The 23,404-nt window shown below is 43.2% G+C and overlaps 1 protein-coding gene across 3 annotated transcripts in view; it reads left to right on the top strand.

Annotated features, from left to right (window-relative positions):
- The window catches only part of RAP1B (RAP1B, member of RAS oncogene family), a 1,113,130-nt gene that overhangs the window by 625,932 nt on the left and 463,794 nt on the right, over positions 1-23,404 (top strand). For all 3 annotated transcript variants that reach the window (XM_044088033.1, XM_044088031.1, XM_044088032.1), the window contains one exon: positions 4,710-4,850. In XM_044088033.1, the coding sequence (XP_043943968.1) occupies positions 4,710-4,850 (141 nt within the window). The remainder of the gene's footprint in view (positions 1-4,709; positions 4,851-23,404) is intronic.

Here is a 23,404-nt window from a genome sequence, read left to right as displayed (position 1 = left end):
GGGCTTTGAATTGCCAGTTTCATATGTTGAAATATCAAAATTTTCTTCTTTCACAATTGAAATCTAAGGTGGATGCTCTGGCAGAAGGCATTGACTGTAAAGAATTACAAGATTTGGTGCATGTCTCTGAACAGGTGGGTAAGCATTCTTTACAGTGTAGTTTTGATGCTTTGCAGGCCTCTTCTAGGGTGGCTGCCACTGGTTCAGTTCTTCGCAGGCACGCCTGGCTTAAGGATCAGAATTTATCTGACCATGTTAAGACAAGGATTTTGGATGCTCCTTTGCAGTCTGAAGTGTTTGGTCCACCTGTGGAGTCGGTCTTGAAGAAATTGGAAGACAAGGCTAAGTCTATGCAGACTGTTAAAGATTTTTTGCAAGTTCAGCCTCCAAAGTTTAGTCGAAATTGGCCTGCTAAGGGGTGGACGTATCCTTCCTCTGATTCTCAGTCTAGGGGTAGATCTAGACGTGGTAGGGGCAGAGCTCAAAGTTCCTTCAGACCTAGAACATGGAGTTCACCTGCACAGTCTTCGAGTGAGGGCAGGGGCCAGTCCTTTCGTAAACAGGCCCAATGACCTACTTTTTCAGCTGCCAGATCCTTCTTGCCTGGCAGCACCTTTGGGAGGACGATTGGCACTCTTCAAGGAAAATTGGATTTTTATTACCCAAGACAAGTGGGTATTGGATATCATACACCAAGGTTACAAGTTTTATTTCCATACCTTACCTCCTTTCAAAGGCATGCCAGACGTTCCTCCTCAGCAAAGACTAGAGGCTCACAAACAGATTTCTCTACTACTTCAAATAGGAGCTATACAACCGGTCCCTCTGCCAGAAGTGGGCCTAGGATTTTACTCTCGCCTGTTTCTAGTACCAAAGAAAGGGAACACGTGGAGACCAATTTTGGATTTATCTATCCTCAACACATATCTGGACATTCCCAAGTTCAAAATGTTGACGTTACAACAGCTTTTACCTCTGCTGGGCAAAGATCACTGGAATGGTGACTCTGGATCTCAAGGAGGCTTACCTTCATGTTCCTATCAGGCCCTGTTGCAGGAAGTATCTGCGTTTTCGGGCTGGGACTTTTCATTATCAGTTCTCTGCATTGCCCTTTGGCTTATCTACTGCGCCCAGAGTGTTCACAAAGGTTCTGGCTCCAGTGGTAGCTTTCTTCAGGCTAAGAGGAATACAAATCTATCCTTATTTGGACGACTGCCTGATTCTGGCTCCAGGAAAGGACGAACTTCTTCATCATTTACAGTATGTGATGGCAGTGTTAAGATGCCTAGGGTATTCTGTGAACGAAATAAAGTCCAGTCTAGTACCCTCTCAGGACATGTGCTTTCTGGGTGTGAGACTGAATACAGCATCCCAGATGGCCTTTTTGACACGGACAAACAAAAGAATCTTTCTCTTTACTTCCACCAATTGTCTCGTCAGTCCAGGCTGACTGCAAGGACAGTCCTTCAAGCCTTGGGGTTCATGGCATCTTGTATTCTGGTACTTCCCAATGCCAAACTGCATATGAGGAAGCTACAATAGTATCTCAAAAATGTATGGACGCAACACTGCCAAGATATGGACACCGTCATTCAGATAATACCTTGCATTCAAAAGGAATTTTTGTGGTGGGCTCAGGAATGTCACCTAAACAAGGGACTCTCTGTGACCCAACCAGAGGCGAGTCAGATTCTAACGACAGATGCCTCAGACAAAGCTTGGGGAGCTCATCTAAATGGAAAATGGGTACAAGACACGTGGCCTGCCAGACTTCAACATTTACATATCAACTTGAAGGAGATGTTAGCAGTCCAATTTGCATTGATAGCTTTCAAGGATTTACTTCTTCCAGGGCAGGTGTTGATTCAAACAGACAACACAACTGTCATGTGGTACATCAACAAGCAAGGGGGGACACATTCATATCCTCTATGCAGACAAGCAATGATTCTGTGGGAAACTGCTCTCAGTCTACAGCTAAATCTTCAGGCAAGGTTTCTGCCAGGAGCACAGAACTCCTTAGCGGATGTGTTGAGCAGACAAATTATGGATCCCCACGAGTGGAAATTGGATCCTCATGTATTTCAAAAGTTGACAGTGTTATGGGGAACTCCAGACATAGATCTGTTCGCTTCTCCACTAAATTACCAGCTGCCAAGGTTTTGCACAAAAAGGTTTCATCCCACAGCTTGGAAAGTGGATGCTCTCTCATTCAATTGGAGCAATCTTCACGTGTATGCCTTTCCACCTCTGCCTCTCCTCCCAAAGGTACTCCTGAAGGTCAGACAGGACAAGCCAACCATGATTTTAATAGCTCCGGATTGGCCTCGACAGCACTGGTACCCATTACTGAGAAGTCTGGTACGGGAGCCTCCATGGCCTTTACCTTCGATTCCACACCTGCTGTCTCAGGAGAACAGTCATTTACTCAATGTCAAACTTCACTCTCTACATCTGACAGCCTGGCATATTCTGTTTTAAACTCTGGAGGGTCTCAGCTTCCACAACAGGTTTTGAATGTTATTTTGGAGGCCAGAAGGCCTAGTATAAGGAAAGTTTACGCAGATAAATGGAGGAGATTTTTAATTTGGAGTACAGCAAAGGACTTTGATGTTTCTAAACCTAATTTAAGTGTTGCCCTTCAATACCTTACTGAGTTATTGGACAAGGGTTTGTACTTCTCCTCTATAAAGGTTCATGCTGCAGCAATTTCTGCTCACTATGACTGTGACCCACCATTATTTTCTCATCCTTTGTTTAAGCAATTCCTTAGAGGGGCAAAGAATATAAGACCCCAATGTGAGCTCCTACTCCTGCTTGGGATCTCAATTTTGTGTTGGAGAAACTCACTCTACAACCTTTTGAGCCTGCAGCGACTGCCGAGTTGAAATATTTATCATGGAAGACTGCTTTTTTGTTGGGCATTACCTCTGCGAGAAGGGTTTCTGAATTACAGGCCCTTATGGCGATTGAGCCTTTCTTAATTTTCCACAAGGATAGGGTGTCTTTGTACTAACCCTTCCTTTATGCCTAAAGTGGTTTCTAGTGTGGCTTTAAACCAAACTATTCATTTGCCTACTTTTATGCAAACCCCCAAAATAAAGGGGAGAAGATTTTGCACACTTTGGATATACACAGACAGTTGCGATATTATTTGAGCAGAACTAAAGGGTTCAGGCAGTCTCAGCAGTTGTTTGTTTCTTTTGCTTTGGGTTCTCAGGGCAAACCTGTTTCAAAACAAACTATTTCTAAGTGGATTGGTTTTGTATTGCTTTCTGTTATTCCCATCATGGTAAGGAGATTCCAGCTGGGATTAGGCCTCATTCCACTAGGGCTACTGCCACTTCTACAGCTTTTTTAAGGGGGTGGCTACTAAAGATATTTTGGAGGCAGCTACTTGGAGTTCAGTGCATACTTTCTCTAAGCATTACCACCTTCCACTTTACTCTAAATCTAGGGCTGGATTTGCCTCTGCAATTTTACAGGGCATTTTGGCAGCTCCTAATGCTTTATAGTTTTGCCATCCTCCCTTACCTCTGCTTTGGGATTCTACCCATATGTAAGGACTGCAGCAATGTGAGATGAAGAACATAGTACAGTTTTGTACCTACCATAAATGTAGATGTTCGAAGATCCACATTGCTGCAGTCCAATTTACCCTCCCTCCTTCCCCTCTGTAGTTAGAGGTGGTTGTGTGGTTTGGGTTGTAAATATTGTAAATATGGTTAGGGCAGGGGTGGTTGGTTGTTTTTTGCTGTATTTTGGCTTTGGCCTTTCTTTTTAGGGCCTTCTGACATCTGGGGCAAGAAAAGACTGAAGATATGTAGTCGGTCATGCGCTTTTGTACCCTGACGTCCTGATGTCAGTTTTAAGCGCCTTGACCGACGTCAGCCTAATACTTTGGTATTCGGGCCGATCGAGGACAGCGGACTACCCATATGTAAGGACTGCAGCAATGTGGATCTTCGAACATCTACATTTATGGTAGGTACAAAACTGTACTTTATTGTTGACCGGAAGTGTAGTATTTTCAGTAAAGTCGACATTTCTGAGATGTCGACTTTACCGAAATGCTGCATTCTACATTTAGTTTGTTTGTTCTTGTGATTTCTGATATTTATGTTTGGAAATCTGAACACTCGCACAATGTCAGTGCGATGATATGATAGTAAACCAGTTACACATTTCAATTCAGTCGGGTCTATAACAAGCCTGAACTGGCAGATGATCAGAAGTTTACTTGGGTCTTAGTCCACATCATTGCTACCATCTTAGTGCTAAGAGTTGCTAGTATTGGCTGGAAGTATTACCATTAGGGATGTAAATGGTCTCCTTCATGTACCCGTCCACTGCCTTTGTAGTGTGTTCACTGTCACAGATTGAGCTCAATCGACTAGGGCTTCAGTATACATTAAGAATAAAGAACAAAGTTCATTAGCTTCTCACCGCTGTCTGTTCATCTAAGAGTCTAGAAGCAGCAGGCAAGTTTCTTATGGTGATTGCCACTGTTAATTAAGTTAGACAGTCAATGTTGCTGGTTAAATGTAAAAAATATTTAATTTTTGTGACGTTCATCTTCACAAATCACGTTTCATTTCATTCCTTGAAAGTAAACTAAACTTGCACTTGAAGCAGAATCACTAGCAGTTAGATGATTACATTTTCATAACTTTTTATCTTGTTTATTTATTTTATTTATTTATCTACAGGAACAATTCACAGCTATGAGAGATCTCTATATGAAAAATGGACAGGGGTTTGCATTAGTGTATTCTATAACTGCACAGTCAACGTTCAATGACCTACAAGACTTAAGGGAACAGATACTTCGAGTCAAAGACACTGATGATGTAAGTAATGCATTAGTGTTTGTGTTGCTTCCAGCTGCTTTTAAAATATTTTAAGATGCTTACATTTGTTTGCTTTAGCTTGTGTTAGTGTTTTGCAATCACTAGAACTGCGATTTCTTTGCCAGCATTGCTATTTTTACATTTGTAAAACTGCTTTTTATGTGCAACCCTTAACTTGTCGGTAATCCATCTAGAGTTTTTGAGTTTGTTTATTTCAGATGCTTTCTCAAATCCAAGCAGTCTCCCTTGTAGGCACAAATTATCTCAAAGTTGTATTCATTAGTACTTGGTGCATTTCATCGACAAACCTCCAGTATGTCTTGAAAGATGAGTAACAAAAGTGAGACTTTTTTTCACCAATTGCACTGCTCTAGTTTGTTTTCCAGAGGTCTTGTAAATTGTTTTGTTGCTGCATAAGTGGGAGTATGCCATTGAAGTTCTGTTTTATAACGTATGTTCTTCAGAAAAGATTATAATAGTAAATCATACACATGGAGGGTTTCATCCCATCTACCATTTACTTTGACTTCATGTCACCTCAGCATTTTAAGCAGTAGTCTTGTATCTTTTTCTTTAGGTTTATCCAGGTCCCATGTCTGAGTTCCTTGGGACCTTGTTAAGGATAAAAAGCATTACAGTAAGGCTAATGCTGTTTTGTTTCTTCCAGTGTTTTTCATGCAAGTCACTGCTGCATTCGTAACTTTACAGATGTCTGCCACAGGCAGTTCGGTCAGAGTTTGACCCCACCCCCCCCACTGACCTTGTGATGTTCTTCGTATTTCACTGTTGCAGTCGTTACATCTGGTAATCTGCTGGCAGGTTGCCCTCAATCGGCCTGAATTCCAAAGTCTTGGGTCCTGCGTCGGTTGCTGTCTTCTCTTCCATGATGTCAGGGGTATAAAACATGCAGCCAACGCCATTTTCTTTAGTCTTTTTTGCCGCGCGGTGCCCAAAGCAGAAGCATTTCGCAAGTGCCGGTCGGCCGACTACTGAAATATTCGAGTTTGAGTTTCAGAACCGAAGTCTTCACTAAAGCTAAGTACCCTGTTGGGGAAATTTTTTCGTGCTTTTTACCGATGTCAGAAAAAGTTAATAATTGCATTACTTGTGGGAAGCAAATACCTCATAAAGATTTCCATTTATACTGTATTCCTTGCCTAGGCCCTGATCACAACGTGCCTGGCTGTCAGTTTTGTGCTAGATTTAACCAACGCACTATTAAGCGTCTGTATATTTTTGCATCAAAGTATTTTGGAAACAGATTTAACTACCCAGAAATGTCATCTGATAGCAATCAGACTACCGGAGTTCATAAAAAACGCAAAGAAAAGGACAGAGAAAGGCAGTCGAGATCCAAAACTGACGATGAAGCTTCTCCTAAGCCAGTCGCCGGTTCGCCGGTACTCAGGTCCTTCGCAGCCCTTGATACCCGCTACCTTCGAGTCGCAGGCCTCTACTGACACCCATGTGGAGTCTGGCATGCCGCTAGATACTCAAGGTATTGGACCGTCAGATGTATCTCCCTCTGATGGGTCCGGAGTTGCGGAGCAGGCACCGGCTTCTGAGGGTGTATTCTGAACTCAACATTTGTACATCAAACCAATGACAGCTGCAAAACCAAAGACAACAACTTCTAAACCTAAAAAACTAACACATGAGCCATGTGCACAGGCCTCTGTGCCTAAAAAAACAGATCAAAATAGCTGAAGACCTTATTACCTTGATCAGGGGTACCCATCCCCCTCCAGATAAGAGGCCTAGGCAAGACACTGATTATGAATCTTCAGATCAGGTTTCTATTTCTTCCGATTCCTTTTCTGATCAGGAATTATCTATACCTCCCTGTGAGGATACTGATGCTGAGGAGTCTCTTCAATCTGCATCTCCTTCTGAGGATTATTCATTTGGAGAAACCTTGCATACTTTGAGGGAGCATTTTCACTGGAAGAGTCCAGACTTCTGAGAATCAAAAAAGAGGCTCAGGGATTTCCTTCTTCTCCCTCAGCACAAGCCTTTAGCCATTGCCCCTGTTTTAGACATTGTGGATGATGTGTTTTCGGAGTCAAGCTTGACCCCCTGACTCCTTACCTCCGTCTCCCAGTAAGCCTGACAGATATTACAGAGTCCCCGACTCACATAAATTTTATTTAGAAACCCTGCTGCGTATCCTGAAACTATTTCACAGGGTCCAAAGTGAGTTAAGGCCTCAACAGCAAAAAACCCTACCCCCTCTGACAGAGATTCTAGGGCACTGGACAGATGGGGAAAAAATGTTTATACATATGCAACCTTGGCAATCGGGGCCTTAAATTGTCAATTTCATATGCTTAAGTACCACCAACATGTTATGGGATTGCTGAAACAGAAAATGATGATTTCAGAATATGCAGAAATATAAAGAATTGCAGGAATTATTGCATGCAGCTGAACAAGTTAAAAAGCATACTTTGCAATGTGGTTTTCATTCTTTAGAGGCCTCCTGCAGGGCCGCAGTTACTGGATCTGTGATTAGGAGGCATGCCTGGTTAAAGGAACAAAATTTGTCTGATCATGTTAAAGCTAAATTGCTAGATGCACCTTTACAGCATAATTCTCTGTTTGGTATTAAGGCAGAAGGGGTTTTAAAGAAAATGGAAGACAAAGCTAAGTCTATGCAAACTGTGAAAGATTTCTGACAAGTGCAGCCACCTAGATTCAGTAGACACTGGCCTGCAAAAAATTGGTCCTTTCCTGTGTCAGATGGAGCTAAAAGGGGCAAATCCAGATGCCCTAAGGGTTCCAGGTACCAGGCTGAAGACTCATACAGGTCAAAGCACTGATGCGCATCCACCTCCAAATCTGGAGGAGATAAAGTGCAAACCTACAGAAAGCAATTCCAATGGCTTCCCTCTGCCTACACCAAGCACTTATCTTTTGTTAGCACCCATAGGGGGAAAATTAGCACTTTTTGCTCAGAACTGGCAGTTAATAAACCAGGACAAGTGGGTACTAAACATCGTATCACAGGGATACAGATTCCATTTCCACACTCTGCCAATGACAAATGGTTGGCCATATCGGTCAAAAAAATCAGTGGGCAGAGGCACAGAAACAGGTTACATCCGTCATGGATATGGGGGCCATTCAGACAGTACCAGAACAGGAAAAAGGACAAGGTTTTTACTCAAGGCTGTTCTTGGTACCCAGAAAGAGCAAGTCCTGGCGGCCAATACTGGATTTCTCGATTTTGAACACATACCTGGGCATTCCAAAATTCAAAATGCTCACTTTGCAGCAACATCTGCCCATGCTGGGCAAGAATGCTTGGCTGTTGACATTAGACCTAAAAGAGGCATACCTGCATGTCCCAATAAGACAGTCGTGCAGAAGATACCTCAGAAGGCTGGCTTAATGCATTACCAATTCTCTGCACTGCCCTTTGGCTCATCTACTGCGCCCATGGTCTTCACAAAGTGCCTGGCACCAGTAATTGCATTTTGCAGACAAAAAAAGTATTCAGATATATCCTTTCTTGGACTGTCTCATTCAAGCAGAGAACAATGACACTCTTCTACGACATCTGGTGTTTGTGAAAAGGCTTCTAACATGCCTAGGGTACACAATAAACGAAAAGAAATCCCAACCGGTACCCACTCAAAAGATAACATTCCTGGGTGCAAGCTTGAATACAACTGCCCAGATGGCTTACCTCATGCCAGACAAACTAAGGCAACTGACTACTTACCTCAAACTGATGGCAACAAAAACCCAGTCTTCTGCAAGACAAATTCTGCAGGCTCTGGGCTTCATGGCATCCTGCATCCTACTAATTCCATATGCAAGACTGCATATGAGGAAACTTCACTGGTACCTAAAATGTTTATGGAGTCAACATTCACACAGTCTGGAAACAATGATTCCTCTCATTCTGTGCCTACAACAAGAGTTTCTATGGTGGGCAAAGGCCTGTCACCAAAACATGGGACGGCCCTTCACTCTACCCCCTGCCAGCCAAACCTTAACAACAGACGTATCAGATTATGCCTGGGGGGTCCACATGGTAGGAAGATACATTCAGGGCATATGGGCACCAAATCAAATGCATCTACATATCAACCAGAAAGAGATGCTAGCTGTTCAAAATGCCCCAACAGCCTTCAAGGACTTACTTCATCCAGGACAACTACTGATGAAGACGGACAACACCACAGTCATGTGGTATATAAACAAGCAAGGGGGCACACACTCATACCCCCTATGCAGATTAGCCATGGCACTGTGGGACACAGCTTTGACCTACCAAATACATCTTCAAGCTCAATTGCTGCCAGGAAAACAAAACACTTTGGCATACGATTTAAACAGAAACCTTATGGATCCTCACGAGTGGCAACTAAATCCACAAGTCTTCAGCATGCTAACAGAGAAATGGGGGAGCCTAGACATAGATCTATTTGCCTCTCCTCAAAATTATCAACTAAAAAGATTCTGCACAAGGACTTACCACAGACAATCATGGAAAGTGGATGCCCTATCATTCAGTTGGAAAAACCTATCAGTTTATGCCTTTCCTCCTCTGCCTCTTCTACCCAAGGTGGTCCTAAAAGTCAGACAAGAGAAGCCAAAGATATTATTAATTGCCCTGGACTGGCCCCGCCAATACTGGTACCCAATCCTAAGGAACTTGTCTCAATACCCAGTTTGGACCTTGCCTCAAAAACCACAACTACTGTCCCAGCAAAACAATCAGATCCTGCACAATCAACTACAGATTCTGAACCTGGCAGCATGGCTAATCCTGTAATCATACAAATGACACCTCTCAGTAAAGCTGTGATGAGTGTCATTTTGGAAGCCAGAAGGCCTAGTACTAGAAAATCTTATGCTGACAAATGGAAGCGATTCTGTGCTTGGAATCAAGCACAAGGAACTGATACAGCAGAACCACATATTCCTCAGATATTACAATACTTAACTGAGATGCTTGACAAAGGCCTATCTTTCTCATCAGTCAAAATCCATGCCTCTGCCATTTCAGCTCATTACAGTACAGAGCCACCAATCTTTTCTCATCCTTCACTGAAGCAGTATCTTGGAGCAGCCAAAAATTTAAGGCCTCCTAGAAGATCACCATTACCTGCATGGGACCTCAATTATGTGTTGGAAAAGCTCACCCTGCCTCCATTTGAATCAGCTGCTACCGCTGATATAAAGTTCTTATCATGGAAGACAGCTCTGCTACTAGCAATTACTTCAGCAAGAAGAGTTTCAGAGCTACAGGCCCTTGTGGCTGTAGAGCCTTTTATCATATTTTACCCAGACAGGGTGTCTGAGGACAAATCCTACTTTTATGCCTAAGGTCGTTTCCAGTGTGGCTTTTAACCAAACAATTCATCTGCCAACTTTTTATCCAAATCCACAGAACAAAGGAGAGAGAATTCTGCATTCCTTGGACGTACACAGACAGCTAAGATTCTACATGACCAGGACTAAAGCTCTAAGAAAAACTGAGCAATTACTAGTGTCACATGCTGCAGAATCAGAAGGAAAGGCCATTTCAAAGCAGACAATTTCAAAGTGGATAAGCCATTGCATCCGTTTCTGCTACTTACACCATGGCAAACCTGTGCCCAAGGGCATTAGGTCTCACTCCACCAGAGCTGCAGCTACTTAAGCAGCCTTTCTCAGAGGAGTACCAACCAAGCACATTCTAGAGGCTGCTACTTGGAGTTCTGTTCACACCTTTACAAAGCATTACCATTTGCCTCTCTACTCCAAGTCCAGGGCAAGCTTTGCCACTGCAGTGCTGCAGGGCCTTATAGCCTCACCTAATGCTGTTTAGCTCCAGCCTCCCAACCATAGCTTTGGGATTCTACCCGAATGTAATGACTGCAACAGTGAAACACGAAGAACATAGTACAGTTATGCACACTAACCATAAATGTAGATGTTAGTGTACTCACTGTTGCAGTCCAGGTTACCCTCCCTCCATCCCCCTGTCATTCTACAGTTTCCCTTTCCTTCTCTATCTTCTACAACCTATGTGGTTTATTTGCTTGTAGATGAAGTTTATATTGATGCATGTAGATATATAAATATATATAATATTGCTACCTTTTTGGGGGCACCTTACATCGGGGGTAAGAAAAACTAAAGAAAATTGCATCTGCTGCTTGTTTTTTTACCCCTGACGACCTGACGTCATGGAAGAGAAGACAGCAACCGAAGCAGGACCCAAGACTTTGGAATTCAGGCCGACTGAGGGCAACCTGCCAGAAGATTACCAAATGTAATGACTGCAACAGTGAATACACTCGAACATCTACATTTATGGTAAGTGTACACAACTGAACTTTTCTCACCCTCTTGGCCATCTCCACATCTTGATGTAAAGGTAAATGTATAGTTAGTCATCTTTCTTGCTGTGTGGTGTGATGCATAGGTTCGTTTAGCCCATTTCACTAGGCCACAAGTGGAAGAGTATAAGCTATGTAACCTTAAGGGATTTTCTTTTTCTTTCTTGTAGAGCAATTAATAAAATTAAATTGCAAAGGTTGTAATAGTGACTTCATTCTTGCAGCATAATTTTTTTTTTGTCTGCTGTGGATTAGACATTCCCATACTGATGGCTGTGAATGCTGGCCAAACAGAATAAGTCTGTAAATGAGGATTAAAAGCAAACATGGTGCTTGTTTTGCTTAGGCGTCAACCACAACATTACCTCAGGAGACACCTGTAAAGAATTTTAAGGCCCACAACTACTGAAACCAAGAGGAACATCATACAGATACACCTAAACTATAAAAAGCTAGCAGTATTCATCTGTCTTACCTGGATGCCTTTGTATAGGAGTTATGTGGCAGTCACCCTCAAACATCTTGTTCTAAGCTTGAGGAGTCAGGAGATGCCCCATGGCATTCATAGCCTGAGGGGGTGCAAATAATATGGTGGTGCTTAATTCATCCCCCTGGTCTAACAGTGAAACTACACCTGACAAAACCAATTTAGAAGATGTTCATGTTTCACTGTTGCAGTCCTAAGTTGTGGGATTTCTGGCCATGAAAGCCCTTGGCCAGTTTAACTGCCAGAGAATAGTTTACCTCCTCCTGGAGCCAGCGGGCAATCCTATCTGGTGTCACATCACTTGGCTATGAGGCAAGTTGACCGGCGCCATGACTGTCATTCTTTCTTGCCATTGGAGCTGGAAGCAGAGTGCCAGTCAGTGCGTCTGTCAGTCCGCACCAGAGAAAGAAGACTGCAGAAAGCAGAGTACACCACTGGGGAAACCTTTATGCATTGTTTGACTGATGTCAAAGAAAATTAATTCTCTGCTTTGGCAAACAGATCCCACACTGAGATTTCCTGTGTGTGTGCGTGTGTGTGTGCGTGTGTGTGTGCATGTGTGAGTGTGTTTGACTTGCTTGGGGCTGGAACATGACATTTCAGCTGTCATTTGTTGTGCTCTGTTTAATAGCAGAACCATTGGGTGTAGGGACAATATTCTAGCTAGACATCTTAGTGAGTCACCAGTTTCTCGTCTGTTGGTTGAGATGAAATAGAGATTCCTAGGTGGAAAGAGACTACGCCCACACACCATCTACTAGTTCTTCTAGACGTGTTCTCTGAAGAAGGTTAGGAGCTTTCGCAGTCCTCTTCTGCGACTGAAGTGATGGCACAGGCCTATACTGAGACCTATTCGGAGTCCAATATGCCTTCTGGTCCCTCAACATCTTTTCAAGTTGTAGGACTCCGATGTTCTTCGTGTTTCACGGCTGCAGTCATTACATTTGGGTTATCCTGCCGTCAGGCGGTCCCGCAGTCGGCCAGAGTTCCAAAGTCCTGTTCCGTGATTGGTTGCTGTCGCCTCCTCCCTGACGTCAGTGCATCAGGGGTATATAAGAAGCAGCCGATGCCATTTTCTTCAGTCTTTCTTGCCGCGTGGTGCCTGATGCAAAAGCAGTTCGCAAGTGCCAGTCGGCCAACTCCTGAGATATCAAATTCGATTTTCGGAACCGAAGTCTTCAGTAAAGCTAAGTACCCCGTTGGGGAAACTTTTTCTTGCCTCTGACCAATGCCAGTAAAAGTTAATTGTATTTCTTGTGGGAAGCAAATACCTCATAAGGATTTTCATTCTTACTGTATTCCATGCCTAGGCCCAGATCACGACGTCACTAGTCGGTTTTATGCTAAATTTAACAAACACACTATTAAATGTCTGTTTGATTTTGCTCGCCATTACTTTGGCTGAAGGTTTAATTATACCATACCGGCGGAACAGCCGACGACCGGGATTCACAAAAAACGCAAAGATAAGGCTAAGGATAGGCATCCGAGGCCCGAAACTGACGACAAAGTCTCTTCTAGGCCAGTCGCCGGTTTTCAGTGAGGCGCTTTTGCAGCCCCTGACACCCGCTACCTCAGAGCCACAGGCCGTGACGGACTCCCACGTGGAGGTGCCTAGGCCTCTGGATACTCAAGATGTTGGACCTACGGAGACTGACCGTTCAGATGGGTTTGGAGCCGCTGAGCAGGCATCGGCTTCTGAGGGTGTTTTCAGACCTTCACAACTTACCATTGCAACTACAGCCAAGTCTAAAACTACATTAAAGACAAAGAAACAAGTACAGCATTCACCTGGACAGGCCTCCATGCCTAAAAAACAGATGCTCAAAATGGCCGAAGACTTGATTACTCTGATCAGGTGTTCCCATCCCCCTCCTGATAAAAGGCCTAGGCAGGATAACAGACTATGATTCCTCTGACCAGGTTTCTATATATTCTGATTCCTCTTTAGACCAGGGATACACTTTACCCCCTATGAAGACTCTGATGCTGAAGAATCAATTCCTTCAGCCTCTTCTCCTGAGGATTACTCTTTTGGGGAAACTTTACATACCATGAGGGAGCATTTCCATTGGGAGGGCCAGGATTACTCAGAAGCCAAGAAAAGGCTCAGAGACTTTCTTTTACTGCCTCAGCACAGGCCCCTTGCTATTCCACCAGTGTTGGACATTGTGGATGATGTGTTCTCCGAATCCAGTTTAAATCCTGATTCTTTACCCCCTGCTCCAGTCAAGCCAGACAGGTACTACAGAGTCCCTGACTCTCACAAATTTATTTATAAAAACCCTGTTGCTGACCCAGAAACTATTTCCCAGGGTCCCAAAGGGGTAAAGGCTTCCACGGCTAAAAATCCAGTTCCTTCAGACAGGGATTCTAGAGCATTAGGCAGCTGGGGGAAGAAAGTTTACACCTCTGCAACTTTAGCAGTGAGGGCTTTAAATTGCCAGTTTCACATGCTTAAATATCAACCATATTTACTGTCTCAGTTAAAACAGAAAATGAGTACAAGTGTAGAACAACCTGGTTATAAGGAAATGCAGGATTTATTTATTGCATGCAGCTGAACAAGTGGGAAAGCATACTTTGCAATGTGGTTTTGATTCATTAGAAGCTTCTTGTAGAGCAGCAGTTACAGGATCTATGATTAGAAGGCATGCTTGGTTAAAGGAACAAACCTTACCAGATCATGTTAAGGCGAAATTATTGGATGCTCCTTTACAGCAAGATATTTTATTTGGTGTTAAAGCAGAGGAGGTATTAAAGAAAATGGAGGATAAGGCAAAATCTATGCAAACAGTGAAGGATTTCTTACAGGTACAGCCAGCAAGATTTAGCAGAAATTGGCCTACAAAAAATTGGTCCTTTCCAGTGTCAGACAGGCCACACAGAGGCAGATACAGATGCCCAAGAGGTAGATCTCAGCCCCAAGGATCTTACCGACCACGACAGTGGGGTGCTTCAACCCCAAAAGGAGGTGAGGACAAGTCACAACCTTACAGGAAACAATCCCAATGACTTTCCCCTTCCAATGCCAAACTCTTCCCTGTTGGCAGCTCCCTTAGGGGGAAACTAGCACTTTTTTCACATAACTGGCAAACAATCACCCAGGACAAATGGGTGCTGAATATTGTGTCTCAAGGTTACAGGTTCCACTTTCACACTTTACCAAGGCTAAAAGGAATGCCAGACCTGACACAAAATCAGTGGGCAGAGGCACAAAAACAAATTACAGCCCTCATGGACATGAGAGCTATTCAAAAAGTACCACAGCAGGAACAAGGACAGGGATTTTACTCAGTACTCTTCCTGGTCCCCAGAAAGGACAAAGCCTGGAGACCGATACTAGACCTTTCCACTCTAAATACTTACCTGGATGTTCCAAAATTCAAAATGTTGACACTACAGCAGCTCCTTCCCATGTTTGGCAAGAAAGCTTGGCTTGTTACTTTGGACCTCAAAGAGGCATACCTGCATGTCCCTATCAGACAAAATTGCAGAAGATACCTCAGATTCATAGCTGGTTCAATGCACTACCAATTATCTGCACTGCCCTTTGGCTTATCTACTGCACCAAGGGTCTTCACAAAGTGCCTGGCACCAGTAATTGCATTTTGCAGACAAAAAGGAATTCAAATATATCCATACCTGGATGACTGTCTGATTCAAGCAGAGAGCAAGGACATTCTTCTAAAGCATCTGGCATTTGTAAAAAAGTTAAGTTGCCTAGGGTACACAGTAAACGAAAAGCAATCAAAACTAGTGCCCTCACAAGAGATAATATTCCTGGGTGCCAGCTTAAATACAACGGCCCAGATGGCTTATCTCACACCAGACAAACAAGGACAACTGACTCTGTATTTTCAATTGATGGCAACAAAGTCCCAACTCCCTGCAAGAAAAATTCTGCAGGCCTTGGGATTCATGGCATCCTGCATACTACTAATTCCATATGCCAGACTGCATATGAGGAAATTACAATGGTACCTAAAAAGTGTTTGGACTCAACACTCTCACAGCTTGGAAATGGTAATACCACTAATTCCCTGCCTACAACAGGAGTTTCGATGGTGGGCACAGGCATGTCACCTCAACAAGGGTCAGACTTTCACTCTACCCACAGCCAGGCAGACTTTAACAACAGATGCTTTGGATTACGCCTAGGGAACACACATGGCAGGAAAATGTATTCAGGGCAAATGGACCACAGACCAAATGCATCTTCACATCAATCAAAAAGAGATGTTGGCTGTACAAAATGCCCTAACAGCTTTCAAGGACCTTCTGCATCCAGGACAATTACTATTAAAGACAGACAACACCACAGTAATGTGGTACATAAACAAGCAAGGGGGCACTCATTCTTACCCACTATGCAGACAAGCCATGACCTTGTGGAACACAGCTCTAACTTATCAAGTTCAAATGCAAGAACAATTCCTGCAAGGAAAGAAAAATACTCTGGCAGACGACCTAAGCAGAAACCTCATGGATCCTCACGAGTGGAAATTAAATCCACAAGTTTTCAGCATGATAATGCAAAAATGGGGGTGCCTGGACATAGATCTTTTTGCCTCCCCACTGAACTGCCAAATACAAAAATTCTGCACAAGGACTTATCACACACAAGCATGTGGAAAGTGGATGCTCTTAAGTTCAGCTGGAAAAGCCTACACATTTATGGCTTCCCTCGTCTGCCTCTCCTTTCGAAGGTTCTCCTAAAAGCCAGACAAGGAAAACCACGCATGATTCTGATTGCTCCAACATTGATACCCAATCTTAAAGAACTTAGCTCAAGGCCCACCTTGGATTTTGCCACAAATTCCACACCTTCTAACTCAACAAAACAATCCGATCCTGCACAGTCAGCTCAAAACCTTAAACCTAGCTGCATGGCAGATTCATTAGCCAAACAGACAAACACTTCTCTCTAAAGCTGTTATGGATGTCATTTTGGAGGCCAGGAGGCCTAGCACCAGGAAATCTTATTCAGAAAAATGGAAGAGATTATGTGCCTGGAACCAGGCTCAAAGCCTTGACCCTCTTGTCCCGAACATTCCTCAGATACTACAATACTTAACTGAGATGCTGGACAAAGGACTATCCTTCTCATCAATTAAGATCTATGCTTCTGCCATCTTGGCTCATTACAACACAGATGCTCCTATTTTCTCTCATCCATTGCTAAAGCAGTACCTCAGAGGGGCTAAAAACATAAGACCGCCCCGGAGAGCACCAACACCTACTTGGGACCTCAATTTTGTCGTGGAAAAACTCACTTTACCTCCTTTTGAGCCAGCCAGTTCAGCAGAATTAAAATATATATCCTGGAAAACTGCTCTGCTTCTGGCAATAACCTCAGCACGAAGAGTCTCAGAACTACAGGCACTAATGGCAGTGGAGCCATTCATCATTTTCCAAGACAGGGTTTCCTTAAGAACAAACCCTTCCTTTATGCCTAAGGTGGTATCCAGTGTGGCTCTTAAATTCACTTGCCAACATTTTATCCAAATCCCCAGAATAAAGGGGAGAGACTTCTCCATTCCTTGGACATACACAGGCAATTACACTTCTACTTGGACAAAACAAAAGCTATCAGAAAAACTGAACAATTGTTTGTATCATATGCTGCAGGATCACAGGGAAAGGCTATTTCAAAGCAGATCATTTCAAAGTGGATAGGACACTGTATCCGGTTCTGCTACATACAGCATGGGAAACCTGTACCATCAAACATTAGACCACATTCTACCAGGGCAACTGCTACTTCTATTGCCTACCTTAGAGGAGTACCTACCAAAGACATTTTTGGAAGCTGCAACTTGGGAGTTCAGTGCACACACCTTTACCAAGCATTACCACTTGCCTCTTTACTCTAGATCCAGAGCTGGCTTTGCCACTGCAGTGCTGCAGGGCCTCATAGCCACACCAAATCTTCTATAGAACCAGCCACCCTGACTCAGCTTTGGGATTCAACCCAAGTGTAATGACTGCAGCAGTGAAACACGATGAACATAGTACAGTTGTGTACCTACCATAAATGTAGATGTTAGTGTCCTTCACTGCTGCAGTCCTGGATGTTCATAGTGCATACAGCTGCAGTCATAACAGATGGGTTATCCTGCCGTCAGGTGGGTCCTCGGTCGGCCGAATTCCAAAGTCTAGGTCCGGCGTCGGTTGTCGTCGCTTCTTCCCTGACGTCAGTGCGGCAGGGGTATAAAAGAGGCAGCCGACACCATTTTCTTCAGTCTTTCTTGCCGCACGGTGCCCGTAGCAGAAGCAGTTCGCAAGTGCCGATCAGCCAGCTCCTGAGATTTACGAAAGTATTTCAGCCGAAGTCTTCTTGAAAGCTAAGTACCCCGTTGGGGAAACTTTTCTTGCCTCAGACCGATATCAGACAAAGTTAATAATTGCATTTCATGTAGGAAGCAAATACCGCATAAGGATTTCCACTCTTTCTGTATGCCTTGCTTAGGCCCAGACCATGACATCTCAGCCTGCCGTTTTTGTGCTAGATTCAATAAGCACACTATTAAGCGTCGGGCGGAGTTCGCCCTTCACTTTTTTGGCAAAAAAATTAATTATATTATGTCGTCGGATACTCCGACTCCAGTTTTGAGCAAAAAACGCAAAGATAAGGACCGACATATGAGGTCCGCACCACCTACTGAAACCACGCTAAGGCCAACTACCGGTTCTCCGGTACTCAGCAAGGTGCTTACGCAGCCCCCGAGTACCGATGACAATGCATTACCAGTGTCTTCAGTACCCGAGGTCGCAGGCTCCTTGGCCCCCATTCCTACTACAAATCCCGACGCTACTCTTGGCGGGGAAACTCAGAATTTAGACAGGCCTGCCATTTCTCAAGGGGTCTTCAGGCCTTCCTCCCCCTCTATTAAAGCCTTCACTAAATCTAAAGCAGCCATGAAAACCAAAAAACAGGTTCCTCAGACCCTCTCTCAAGGCACCATACCTAAAAAACAGATGCTTAAAATGGCTGAGGATTTGATTACTCTTATCAGGGGTTCTCAGCCCCCCTCTGACAAAAGGCCCAGATTAGAGGAAGACTACCCTTCCTCAGATCAAGCTTCTATTACCTCAGAACTATCTGAGGACCAGAATTATGCCTATTCTCCATTCGAAGACTGATGCAGAGGAGTCTATTCCCTCGGTCCCCCCCCCCGAGGACTTCTCTTTTGGGGAAACCCTGCATACATTGAGGGAACACTTTCACTGGGAAGGCCAAGATTACTCTGATTCCAAGAAAAGGCTCAGGGAATTTCTTCTGCTCCCCCAGCATAGGCCTCTGGCTGTCCCTCCTGTTTTAGATATATTGGATGATGTGTACACAGAAGCCAGCCTTAATCCTGATTCTTTGCCTCCAGCTCCTGTTAAACCAGACAGGTATTACCGGGTTCCTGATTCTCACCAGTTCCTATATAAAAGCCATACTGCTGACCCAGAAACAATTTCACAGGGTCCCAAGGGAATTAAGGCCTCTATTGCTAAAAATCCATTACCTTCAGAGAGAGATTCCAGAGCTTTAGAAAGGTGGGGGAAAAAGGTGTACACCTCAGTTCCATATGTTAAAGCAGGGGTGTCCAACCTTTTCAGTTGCAAGGGCCGCATTGAGTCAACAGAAATGGTCTGGGGGCAAACGGCAAGTGAGGACCAAACAAAAAAAAAAAAAAAAAAGGTCTCACATTAACTGAAGAGCAAAAAAAAAAAAAAAACACAACCCAGGTTTAACAGGAGTACTGTGGCTGTATTGTAGGTGAATTTGAACAATAAATAAATTAATAAATGCATAATATTTGCCCTAAAATTCAATATCTCATTCTAATGATGTTCTAAAGCAGCCTGCATCCTTGCATTCACTAAGCCTGGAACATGTCTTACAATGCAGCAATGTAAAGGAAATTATTTTATAAACAGCAGCAGCAGACATCCCTCTGATACGCATCTATACTCCCCTGCCCAGCGACATACTTATATATGCATACAACTTGCATGTTACATCAAAAACAGTGCTGGTAGTGTCATCTATAACTTCAAGTAAAGAAAACAAAAAATGCCTTGTCATCTTCCTGCAACTACAAGAGCGATTTACTGTAAATATCTTCTCATCTGCTGTCACTTCATATGTAACACGCACATTAATTACAAAAAAAAAGGAAGAAAGATCCTGGGGTGTGGTTAGCTCTCCAAGGTCAAATAGTCATATGCAGGCAGCCACCCAGTTCAGACTATCACTCTTTGAACAGTGGAATGCTTCAGTTTTCCATAATAATAACAATAATAAACGACCTTTATACTCCCCCATGGGATTTTCTCACTGCCAACGAAACTCAGACCCCTTCAAAGCATCACTGAGGTAAATCCAACCGCTAGTGTAAATAATCAAGACTGACACAGGTGAGTAGCCAAGCAATCAATGTCAGTCTGTGAAATAAAATAATAAAAAGGAAATGTGCAAGTGTAGTTTTAATAATTATGTCACAATATCTACCCTTTCACAGACTCCTGTAAATTGAACCATATCCGGTATCATAGATTATATTATGATACTTAGGGAAACCTACCCCAACACTCTTGCAGACAGACAGACAGACACACACACACACACACACACACACACACACACACACACACACACACACACACACATGCTCCAAAAAACAAATACAGAATGGAACATGACTGTCTGTTTTATTTTCTTTCTATTGTTGGTAGCTCAGAGTACAAGATGGATGACATTAAACTGATTCACTGCCTGAGGTACATACAAGTGACAGTCTCTCCTGTACTGCAGTGATGCTTGGGGGGGTTGATACTGCCAGTTTAGGTCTTCCTGATCACTAGCATCCCTACACGGTATACAGTGCTTGTCTTGCTCTGTGGTCTGGCCAGTCTCTGCATGATCCAGTGCTGTGTTGGCCGGGGGGGATGCGTTCTAACAAATGTGCTCTATCCTCCTGGACAGCTAACAAGAACCACTACACCCAAGTTCTCTATGCGACTGTGCACAGTGACTATGGATATGGTGACCTAACAAGAAAGACACAAAGCAAAGCTCAGTAATTTAACTGCCACAAGGTTTGAAGTGGAAAGAAGGCAATGAAAGGTGGGGGGGGGGGGCATGTGCTATGGTAGTTAGATGTTACACCAGTGTGATTGATGCTTCAAATATTAACTTTCAAAGGTTAATAATGAGTGATTTTTGTCTAATTTCAGAATTTAGTCCAGTACACCAGATCTAAGACAAGCCCAAGGGGAGGATGTTAATGACAAAATCTCAGAACATCTACTTTAATGCTTTAATTCAGCACATGGTTCCCCAGTAAACTTGAGCCATTTGACTGTGGGAGGTACAGTTGAACTTTTAAAAGTTTCAGCTCATGTTTCCTGGGCTAAATTGCATAGTGTTTACATAGCCCTAATAATGATGTTACGGTCATGAAATTAAACTTTGGTGTCATACTTAATAAGTATTAATTAAATAAAGTAATAAGTAGTGACAGATTTAGATATTTCTAAAAGGCATCATGCTTGATAGTACTCTTGTGTGGCTCGGGGGGGGGGGGGGGTAGATTCCACATCTCTGAGGAGCGTCTCTTTTTGATTCTTAAAGTACGGCTGACAGACCTGTGCACAACCATGCTTGTCAGATTATGCCAAAAGATTTAAATTAAACCCAGCATGAACATGTGGTATACTTCTATAACATTAAATAAATACTTGGAAATTAAGTGTGTAAAAATTTGAAGATAGTAAATCTGCCAGTTTTTCAAAGCTTTGTATACATTACGAGAGACCAAGACAAGAGAATCATGAAATGTACATGTCCAGCACTAGAGTCGGTGATGGAGTCCCATCTCCAACAATCTTCTTCTGTAGGGCAGATCTATTTTAGCAGCAGTCTGTGCATTGGTTCTCTGTTCATGTGACACTTCTAACATCTCTGACCACTGCTGCCTACAGGCACAATATTAATTTTCTTAGTCTGTCCCTTAATATGTCTACCAATATAGTCACTGTCTGAGTCTTATTTTGTTACCCCATGTACACTGTTCAGCTACTTTCAGGCTGCTGACAATCAGTGATATCATACTCCTTTCACCCCTGTTCCTCTCTACTATCTTCCTGTCCACCTGTAGAAGTACTCTGAAAGGAGTGTTAATGTTTACCTTTTGCTTTCAGTTCTTGCTCACCCTGATTAGCACTCAGCCTCCCAAATGTCCACCTTGTGGGAATTTTCAGGTCGTCAGCTAATATCACAAATACCTTTTTTTATTTGGTTGGCTAATACACCTGTATGCATATTATAAACTACTCTGGAATGGAACTTGGAAAATTTCTCAGTGGTTATTCCTCCCATCACTGAATGAGTTAAACGCCTTCCTTCCTTTCTTTTTTTATTTCCTTGTGACTAGACGTATTCCAAACAAGTTAAAAAGATCTTATTAAAAATTACTTACCTTACCTTTTGCTATGCAATGTAGTGTAACTGTAGTCAGTGAAATAAAATAAATCCTCTCTCCACGATCTCGCTCCTTCCTTCAGCTTTACCAGAACTATAAAAATGACCGAATGGTGTTTTCGCGCATGCGCATACCAGCGGAACGACGCTGGTATGAAAAAACGTGAAAAAAGCGGAAGTTGGCGCGCATGAGAACAGCAAAAGTATGCGAACGTGTAAACACACGGAAAAAAAGTTAAATTAAAATTAAATTTAAATTTAAGGGTCGCGGGCCGCATGGAAGAGCTCTGAGGGCCGCATGCGGGCCGCGGGTTGGACACTCCTGTGTTAAAGTATCAACAGTTTTTGATATCTCAGCTGAAAAGCAAGATGACACAACCAGATTTAAGAGTTGCAGGATTTGTTGCATGGTGCAGAGCAAGTGGGTTAACATACCTTGCAGTGTGGTTTTGATGCTTTAGAGGCCTCATGTAGAGCTGCTGTTACGGGGTCTGTTATACGTAGGCATTCTTGGCTCAAAGAGCAAACCTTACCAGATCATGTAAAAGCTAAATTATTGGATACACCTCTTCAAAAAGATGTATTGTTAGGTGTTAAAGCTGAGGAGGTGCTAAAGAAAATGGAGGAAAAAGCAAAATCAATGCAAACAGTGAAAGATTTTCTGCAAGTACAGCCTCCACGTTTCAGCAGAAACTGGCCTTCAAAAAATTGGTCCTTTCCAGCCACGGACAGACCTCAAAGGGGCAGATATAGGCACCCAAGGGGCAGAGGGCAACCTCAAGGATCTTTCAGAGCCAGACTGTGGCAAGCACCAACCCCAAGAGGTGGAGAAGATAGATCACAGTCTTTTAGAAAACAGACACAATGACTTCCCCCTACACCTGCCAAGCAAAGTTTTAATGGCAGCACCTTTGGGCGGAAAACTGGCATTATTCTCAAAAAATTGGCATATTGTTACAAAAGACAAATGGATTCTGGACATTATAGACAGAGGCTACAAGTTCCACTTTCACACCCTTCCAAAAATGAGAGGCATGCCAAACCTGCCACAAAAGCAAAGGGCAGAGGCACAAAAACAAGTTTCAGCTCTCATGGACATGAAAGCAATTCAAGAGGTACCTGCAAAAGAACAAGGTCAAGGGTTTTATTCCAGACTATTCCTGGTACCGAGGAAAGACAAAGATTGGAGACCTATCTTAGACCTATCCATCCTAAACACATATCTACAAGTGCCAAAATTCAAGATGCTCACATT

This window comes from Protopterus annectens, chromosome 11.part0 (genome assembly GCF_019279795.1).
Source record: "Protopterus annectens isolate FY-2018-M chromosome 11.part0, PAN1.0, whole genome shotgun sequence".
NCBI classification, from domain to species: domain Eukaryota; kingdom Metazoa; phylum Chordata; order Ceratodontiformes; family Protopteridae; genus Protopterus; species Protopterus annectens.
The sequence above is the reverse complement of the archived record's forward strand: the minus strand, read 5'-3'. Positions and strand labels throughout refer to the sequence as shown.